The following is a 9,678-nucleotide window of genomic DNA, read 5'->3' as shown; positions in this document are numbered from 1 at the left end:
AAAAAAAAAAAAAAAAAAAAAAAAAAAAAAAAGAAAAGGAGGAGAAAAAAGAGCACAGTGGGAAAAAAAAGGAGAAACTAAAAGAAGGACAGATTATTTTTTTAAAAAATAAAGAAGGTAGAGAATTCGGAAAGAAAAGACAGGGCTTGTAAGGAGAAAAAATAGGTATTATATAAAACCCAATAATGCAAATATCTTTCTGGGGAGGTAAATGGTATAAAGAAGAGAATGCAAAAAAAAAATTATCTTGGTTTGCAATAATTAATGACTATACAGACCTCTTAAAAAATACTGCCTTTTAAAAAATTCAGATAAAATGAAGCATTCCATGACAGTTGGAAATTTTAAAATAACAGTTATCAAATGATTATCAGATGAGCAGATTCTAAATATCTTCAGTGATTATAAAAATAAAAATAAAAATAGTCCTTTTTAGCAAGTTACTCAAATGTAAGTTTCACTGAGCCAAAAAAGTTCATAAGAACTTTGCCACATTCAACAACTAATATCAGATAAGGATCAGTTGAAGCCAATAACACTTGCCAAACTAGAATCTGCTTTGCCAATGAGGCATTTATTTTACTGCAGTTCACTATGGAGGTCTATAAACCTTTAAGTAGATATACCATTGTACTCAGAGATTTTTTTTTCTTTTTTTTTTTTGGTTGTCACTAATGTGTACATGGAAGCCTCCTTGAGTTTGATGAGGAAAGTCCTTCACCATCCTTATCAAAAATCTGATTAATGAATAAGAACAACATTCTGGAAAGAAAAAAAAAGATTCCTCAGGAGTAGAAACAGTAAGAAATACTGCTAAATCTACTCAAGTAGAAGAAATTTCTTCAGTTTTCACTTGAGAATCAGCTCGAACTGGAAACATCTGTCTTTTATGTATAAGGGCTATTCTTTTTGCATGCTACACTGGAGAAATTTTAAGCATTTGTGCAACAACTGGTATTCCTGTTAACATAATCCAATGGATGAAGAAATACCATTAAAATGTCCATTCCCACACATAGAGGGGAACAACCCACACTGGGGCCTATCAGAGGGTAGCAGGTGGCCTGAGGGAGAGGATCAGAAAAAATAATGGATATTAGGTTTAATACCTGGGTGATGAAATAATCTATATGACAAACCCCATGACAAATTTTTGTATTTGTTACAAGATGTAACAAACATGCACATATTGCACACGTACCCCTGAACTTAAAATAGAAGTTTTTTAATAAAGTCCATTCCTAACCTCCATTCCTAACCTAGATCGTTCTTTTTATTCCTAATGCTTCCAACTTCGGTATTTTCTAAGCAAGAAGTGCTTCTTATTTTTCAACTAATTGTCCTTTAGAAACCTGAAAAAAAAAGTTTCTACTATCCTCTTGATGTCAGGATCCCCCAGAACACATCTTAAAACTTTTAATAAGATTTTCTAGAGAATTGTGTTTTTAAAGAGTAAGTGTGGTCACATAAAAATTAATCTCATAAACATTTATCTTAATTATTTTGGCATATATTGATCACTTTTGGATTGATAAAAATGATTATTCTGCATTTCACTGGTTTGTACTTTTCAATAAAAAGCAAGCAGAAGAAATATTATCAATTAAAATAGAATTCACTAAAATTAAGCTTTTCAAACTAAACGACATAAAGATTCATAACAAAATGGTAAGCAGAAAAGTAGGTGAATAATATCATACATATTACATGATTCAAATGTTAAAAAAATAAGTATAAAAATATATCAAAATGTTACTAGTTAGCTCTTGATTAGTATATTGTTTTATTTTAAATACTCTTTGAATTAACCAAATTCTCTAAAATAATATTTTATTTTTAAGAGACATATAAGTTATAATTGTCATTTTAACATGAAATTTTAATAAATAATAAATTTGCTTTATATGTTTTCTAGATAGCAGACTCAAATAATCTTATGTTTTTACCTTATGAAAACTTCCATAAAATAATGTCTTTACTTCATCTGTGTCAAATGTAACAGTTTGCACCTCGCCTTTTGTATCCTTGTTAAAGAATGATAACGTCTTGCTAGAAGCTGCAATCAACATAAAAGTGTCATTAAATCATATGCGTTGTATACTTTTTTTTTTTTAGACAGAGTCTCACTCTGTCATCCATGCTGGAGTGCAGTGGCATGATCTCGACTCACTGCAACCTCTGCTGCCCAGGTTCAAGTGATTCACCTAACTCAGCCTCCCAAGGAGCTGGGATTACAGGCACCTGCCACTGCGCCCAGCTAATTTTTGTATTTTTTTCAGTAGTGATGGGGTTTCACCACCGTGGCCAGGCTGGTCTTGAAGTCCTGACCTCCTGATCCACCCCCCACGGCCTCCCAAAGTGCTGGGATTACAGGCGTGAGCCAGAGTGCCGGCCTGAATTGTATACTTTTTATTTAAAGTATTACCAAATAATTCTTTTGGAGGAGATATCTTTAAAAATACAATAATTTGAGTTGTGATAAAATGCAATTAGAATATTTACTGATGTGTTATACTTGGAAAAGTTCAACCATAAAAGTATGTATCAAATAAATATATATATAATGTATATTCAGAAATTTTTTAAAAAGAGAAAAGAAAAACATAATCAAAACTATGTATGCATGTGCCTTAAGATAAAAATTCTTACGATCTGCAATCACTCCAACTTGTGGTTTGTAGTCTCTGTCTGTGATTTGCCAAATTGCAAAAGGGTCACTGGGAGTTTCTGGGAGAAGTCTGAATAATAATATAATGGTGTATGAAGGAGGAAGTCCATTTGGGTGTAGGTCTCTGTTGGATAAAACAAAAGAAAGAAAAAAAGAGGAAAGAAAAGAAGAAAGAAAGATTGATTGCTTTAACATCAAGAACAGAGACTATTTTAAATCTCTGCACCAGAATTTCATATGGGTAGTATTAGAGGCTATTTGTAACAACCTGGCTCCTTCTGACTTCTCTTTAGAAGGAGAAAAATATAGGAAATGCATCAAAAGAACAAACACAAAAGATCCATTATGTAAATTGTAATCAATTATTTCTAATTTGATAAAGTCAAGAAGTCTGGGAGATTACAAAATAGTTTTTTATCCTACTATTAATACCTACTTTTTCTAGACACACCGAGGATTATAAAATTAAATGATAATTTTAGAATAATAAACATTATGACTATGGATATCATTTAAGGAGAACGAATCCAACTAAATATATTTAATTTCCAATCTCAGGCGTATGAGACCATAAAATGGCTTAAGATTTTAATTTATCTCTCCCTCCCTATCAGTGATAGTTTTTACACTTCCAAATTCCACCCCCCGCCCGAAATCAAATAAATCGCCCCCAGAGCTCATTATGTTCCCAAAAACAAAATCCATTTTAAATGTGAAGGCCATATACATGTGCAAACATTTAGTGATGATAAAAGGTTGTGAATCAATTAAAAGGAAATGTTTCTTGGCTCTAAGCTGTAAGTCAAAAAACAAAAAATTGGTCCCATGTGTCCCTCCAGAATTTAGCCAATCATTGTTCTGGAGGAATCTTTGAAGTAGAATTGATGGTTTTCTATCTGAGGCCATTTAATAACACTCTCTTCCTGAAGGTAAGAAAAAGAACCAGATAATAAACTCATAGAAAAGAAGCTATTCCTTCATGAATTTTGATAGAGGACACAGAGCTTCCATGTCCTAATACCATACCACTAATGCTATCTTGCTTTTAAAACATATGCTCTGGGTAAGTTGACATGATATCTTTTATATGTTCAAGAACCATCTTTATAATATTCTATATTAAAAATAATATTTTCTCCACATCAACTCTCATCTCTCACCTAGTCCATTTTTCTCCCTCCTTAATTAGTGCTTGTGAAAAAATTATGTAATTGTATTTATGATTCTTTCCTTTCAGTCAAAAGTTCTGTCTCTTGAGAAAACAATAGGGTGTCTTAAGTTAAAATGTAGAAATCATATGTTGAGCTGACTAGAGGAGTTAAACACTGGGTTTTAAGGCTCACTGGAAAGCCTAGAGCTCTGAGCCAACATGGTTAACCATTATAAGAGTTAGAGACTTACAATGCGGTCAAACTACAACAATACGATCTGTGCCTCTTAAAATAAATTAGCTTTGGTTTTAGTCTGAATTTTCCATCAGCTTTCTCAGAGTATGTCATAATTCATACATCATTTCTGACCCTGTCCTGAGCTTCCAATAGCTTTATTTCTCATTATTCTTTTCTCTCCATAAATTGGCAAACATGTTCTTCAACATAAAAAGTTTTCATTTTAATGAATAAGAAATACAGATTTCAGTTATCATGCCCAGGTGCAAACATTCATGAAATAAAATAATATCAACAGCTACACAACAGATTGCTAGAGCATCAGCCAGTAAAAACTGCCAACTGTCTGATCATGGACAAGAAAAACTACCTTTCATTTTCTAGAGGTCTGAAACATGAAAAAGAATGTTTGCTCTCATTCCACACTTATTCCATCCCGTCTTCTGCACCACAGGGAAAAATGTTCAAAATAATAAATTGCCTTCCTGTTTTAACAGCTTTCCTAGCCTTAAATTCAAAAGGGTCAGTAATCTGTTACCAGCATGAGTTTCTTGGATCCGGGAATAATGAGGCCTGAGCCTTAGTCTCCTGTGTGCAAACAACTATGTAACCTGAAAAACCCAACTGTATTTAGGAAAACCAATCAGGGTCATCCATAAGCAGTCTTTCAACAATTCTAAAGTTCCAGGATTCTGGGAAGTCAGCAAAGATTCAAGAACCTTTTGCAGGTCTTAAGAAAAAGAGAATCTCCTGTTAGCACACTTACGCTGTAGGCTGATTCACAAACGCATTCTTCTGAATCCTGTAAGCTGAGTAGCTGGGGAAAGACCCTGACTCCAAAGATACTCCTTGTACAGAAGCAAAATTCTTTTCTGTCAGATTGTATGCTTCAAGCATCTTAAAACCTTTACATCAGAAACGAAAATATTAAAAGGAGTATATTTTAATTATTTTATTGCTTAAATCTGGAAATTAATTAGACCAAAAGTATAAATGCTTACCTGGTGATGTGTAGCCATCCAAATAAATGAGAGGACAACCTGCAATATACGGTGTTCTTTAAGTATGATTCACCAACACGATGTACAAATTATATACACACAGAAAGTAACAATGAACATATTTCAAGTAATGACATTGCTCATTCATTTATTAAAATAATTTCTCAATTTAATCTTCTATGAATTATTTCTTGTACACTTTCTATGTGTCGGAGAAATTATACTATTAACCAGTGTAACAAATATTTCCCTAACATTCTCTAATCCAATTGGATTTTTTTTTTTTTTGAGACAAAGTCTCGCTCTGTCCCCCAGGCTGGAGTGCAGTGATGCAATCTCAGCTTACTGCAACCTCCGCCTCCTGGGTTCAAGCAATTCTCCTATCTCAGCCTCCTGAGTAGCTGGGATTACAGGCACGCACCACCACGCCCAGCCAATTTTTGTATTTTTAGTAGAGACAGGGTTTCACCATGTTGGCCGGGATGGTCTTGATCTCTTGACCTTGTGATCTGCCCACCGCAGCCTCCCAAAGTGCTGGGATTACAGGTGTGACATGCCCAGCCCAAATGGAATTTTACAGTACTCTTAAAAATAATAAAATATAATTAAAGGAGGAATTTTTCATGTTTTTCAATAGATTTAAAGACCTTCCCTCCCAGGGAATTTTAGATTTCTGCAAAGGTAGGAGGAGCTTGTCCATCCTCAACCCTCTTCTCTGCCAAGTCTCCAAGCCTCGAACTGGCTACCAAACACCATGTAACAGTAACAAGCGTGCAGTAGTTTTTGCTCTGGACCCCTCAGTGTTGAGGGTACCATATGGCTGCATCACTGCATCTAGGACTACCTGGAGCAGAGGAGAAACCACTCCAGCCCTCTACTCACTTTCACCAGTGCAGCTCCACTCCAGAACTGCAGCATAAGTTTTCACAGTAAACCAAGAAAGTTTGTTTACTCTAACTAGAGTTCTGTTTTTAATAGAATGTTTAATGGGGGGAATATTATATTTATAAAGCATAGCCCTGTCTAGGATCTGGGATCTGAACCAGCCACAGACCCCTAATCTGTAGGATTAATTGCCTCCATTAACTATACCCCAGGAAATGGTGTTAATGGATGGTGTTAAGAATAAATTGACTTAAATAATCAATCTCTGGTTCTACACTGTAGTTAAAAAGCTGAACATGAAAATCTAAACCCAAACAAATGGAAGCCAACTGAATGTCTGGGGAACCATTTTTTCATTGCTCTTTTGATGCACAGAGGTTGACAGATGACTACCAATTGATTACTAATGGGGAAAACCTTCATCTCATAGAATGCAATTTTAAGCTGAGATTAATTTAACCAAATGTCACAGGCATTGCGGTGGTGGGAAAAGGATGTACTAAAACACTTTCCATATAAGGAAATTACATATTCAAGGCTAAAAATGGACTCTGACAAGCATACATTTAGCATGATCTCAATAGGAACAATGATTCATCAGGTTCTCAAGTGATTACCCAGGATCTATTTATGCACAGACTTGATCCCACAAAGGATACAGAATTATCTACCAAATAATTATTTCTCAGAATAAGTGAGGTTATAGATCCGTGTTGACTGTGACTTACTTGAAGTGGCAGTTTCACAAACAAATGTAATAAGATTGTCCTCGATCTTCTCAAAAGATTCAAAGTCGTCCACAATGAACACATGCCGTTCACTTGGTTTGCTGGCAATGTTGGCAAGCTCATTGTAGTCAACATCAGCCACACCAACTACAAACACACTGAACCCTGCAAAGTCGCATTTATAGAATGAATCATATCTCTTTTTCCGTCCTTGTTACAATAATGCAAAAAAAATTCTTATCTGAAATGATGCTGTATTTTCTTAATGTATGCAGCAAGTCCTTTTATTTGACATAAACTCTTTAATAAATATACACTTTTTCCAGGTCTTTCTATTTTTTAGTTTACAAAACTCATTTAATTTGATTTCCTAAGATAAAATCCTAACAATTCAAATATGAAGATTTTAATAGCAAAAAGACTTCATGTGGCACACACTGCCTTCCACAGGTCCACAGTCCTGATAGACACATGAGTTCTGCATCCATTAATATTTTAAGCTTATGTGACTCAGACATCAAGAATGGGCTCACTTTAAAATTTGGATTCTTGAAACTGATTATCTCTGGAAACTCGGGCTCAAAGGCAGAACTTTGGACATCTTGAAAATGGAATCTACAACTCCCACTGGCAACAGACAGGCTATGACGAATAAGAAAGTTTAGGCTATGACAAGTAAGCACATTTTTCACTCCAAAAGCTAAACTTGACATTAGGGGGAAAAAAAACTACATAAGGAATTAGGAATATATTTAGATATAAATAAGGTAACGTGAGAAGCAAATATTCACAAGCCCAAACTTAAATCTACCAGGAGTCACAAACATGCAAAAATCTGTGTAGGGTGTATAACATAATGGCAATACATTTTATAAAAGATCAGCAAGAACAACCTCTACTGAAAAAAGACAGTATGACTTAGCACTAATCATAACTCATAACTGTAGCCAAAGAATCATGCATGTGGAGATGACAAGTTCCATGTAATTAAGTATTTTATAACTTACTACAATAAATTATGCATAAAATTCTCTCTAAAAATATATCCATCTTAGATCCTTCTTGGGACAGCAAGAGGTAGGGGATTGTTAATTCAAGTACTGAAAAGATCTGCTTTCATCTCTAATGATCATAAATAACTAATCCAAAGGACAGTGTGTCCAGGAGGCTGTCAGTATATTTGATTGGCAAAATCTATCCCAGAGATGGCTCCCTGAGACCTCAATACTCCTTCTTTGCAATGTCTTTTAGCAATCATTAAGTGCATCTACAAAGATGTGCTAAAGTTAAAGGCTTCTCTTTTTCTCTCCTTGCACAGGAAGCAGTATCAAGATTCATTTCTGCTATGGCAGGAAGCGTGCTCTAGCATCATCCCATTACTGTTGCTTTCTGTAGCCTTTCAGCCACTATGGGAAAATATTGTTTGCCCCTTGTCAATCCTGAACCACATCTTACACGAAGAATATACCATGTCATTTTTGAGCAGTTGTAAACCATTCCATAATGAAATATAAACTAGCATTATGAATTACAAAGGTATACAGTGCAGAGTGAAACAGGAACAATAATGTAAAATCAGCAAATTTAGTTTTTTGCAATCATTCGTGAACATTTAAAAATTTTAAAACTTGCAAGTGCAATCAAATTCATGCATGTGCTTGCCTGACTGCTGGATGACCAAAGCTGCCTTCTTGACCTCATCCTGTGACCGACCATCTGTGACCACAACCAACACCTTAGGGACATTCTTCCTCATGCCGCTCTCCCAGGTCAAGACTTTCTCCTTGATAAACGTGAGGGCCTTGCCTACAGAATGTGGCATGGAACATTTTAGTGTCACCTCAGTGAAAACTACCCAAATGCCATTAGTCACACACAACTGATAAGAATCTGGACATTAGTGTGAGATAATACACTCAGTGCTGCCACTACAACTGCTTGGGGAGTAAAGGTCTGCATATACACATACCTGTTCTTGTGTTTCCTCCTCTGTACCTAATGTTCTGAAGGGCCCCAAGGGCTAGGGCCTTGTCATTGTACGTGTTCAGCTTGAACTCAGACTTGACCTCATCACTGTATTGCACAAATGAAACCTGAAAAGAAATGGGGTTTGGCAGTGAGCCTAAGTCACCTCATTTTATATTTCAGTCTTCGAATGATTCTCTAGCTGCAGAACAAGAGGGGGCAGTAAAAAGTATCTCAGACCTGATAGAATATGGTAAGCTCTTTATAGCCAATATTACAACACTGACTGCTATTGTCTCATTAAATTCTCTAATTTTAAATCTTCAATGAAATTGTCATAATTGACATTAATAATGAAAATACACCATATTCATATTGTGCCTTTTTCTAGGACATAGAAAGGGATGGATAAGGCTGGAGAGCAGTGAGATCCCAGGATTAGACATGAGAACGCACCATCTCAAATCCAAATGTTGGTTAAACAGTTGACTCAGCCAACTACTACTTCTCACTGACTATATCTGTTCTTTACAGCAATATAAAAATGTCACATGTGATTATAATCATCCCTCATCACAAACTCACTCAAAATGGGATTTAGTGGAAAAAGTACAGGCTTCAGACTCAGGATTCCCTGGGCTCAAATCCCAGCTCTGGCAATTAATAGCTGTGTGACAATGGATTTTTTATCAGTAAAAGGAGGATAACTATAGCTACCTTCTAGGGTTGTTTTAAAGACTAATAATCCTGTCTACAAAGTAGTGCATAGAAGTTAATAAAATATGGTAGCTATTTTTTGTTAGAAATACAAATTCCTAACAGGATGAAGAAATAGCTTGCTTGTTGACACATTAAGAATATAACCACATTAAATTAAGAATATAACTAGGGTGAATTTTTACACTTCTTGGGTTGGATCAATGTCCAGAGGATTGAGGATTTGAAATTTAGTATAGTACTATAAAAGAGGATATGTTTTGTTGATAAAATTGTTCGTGGTTTATTTCAAAATACCTTATTTTCATGATGCCACAATGATGATC

The 9,678-nt window shown here is 35.1% G+C and overlaps 1 protein-coding gene across 7 annotated transcripts in view; it reads right to left on the bottom strand.

Moving 5' to 3' along the window:
* Positions 1 to 9,678, bottom strand: part of COL12A1 (collagen type XII alpha 1 chain) — a 122,403-nt gene that overhangs the window by 27,494 nt on the left and 85,231 nt on the right. For all 7 annotated transcript variants that reach the window (XM_017524336.2, XM_017524333.2, XM_017524337.2 and 4 more), the window contains 7 exons: positions 8,640 to 8,763; positions 8,333 to 8,476; positions 6,671 to 6,835; positions 5,058 to 5,096; positions 4,823 to 4,961; positions 2,650 to 2,792; positions 1,947 to 2,056 (listed from right to left, as the gene is read on the bottom strand). In XM_017524336.2, the coding sequence (XP_017379825.1) occupies positions 1,947 to 2,056; positions 2,650 to 2,792; positions 4,823 to 4,961; positions 5,058 to 5,096; positions 6,671 to 6,835; positions 8,333 to 8,476; positions 8,640 to 8,763 (864 nt within the window). The remainder of the gene's footprint in view (positions 1 to 1,946; positions 2,057 to 2,649; positions 2,793 to 4,822; positions 4,962 to 5,057; positions 5,097 to 6,670; positions 6,836 to 8,332; positions 8,477 to 8,639; positions 8,764 to 9,678) is intronic.

Source organism: Cebus imitator, unplaced genomic scaffold, assembly GCF_001604975.1.
Source record: "Cebus imitator isolate Cc_AM_T3 unplaced genomic scaffold, Cebus_imitator-1.0 Scaffold32, whole genome shotgun sequence".
In the NCBI taxonomy this organism is placed as follows: Eukaryota; Metazoa; Chordata; class Mammalia; order Primates; family Cebidae; genus Cebus; species Cebus imitator.
This window is presented reverse-complemented; position numbering and strand designations above follow the sequence as displayed.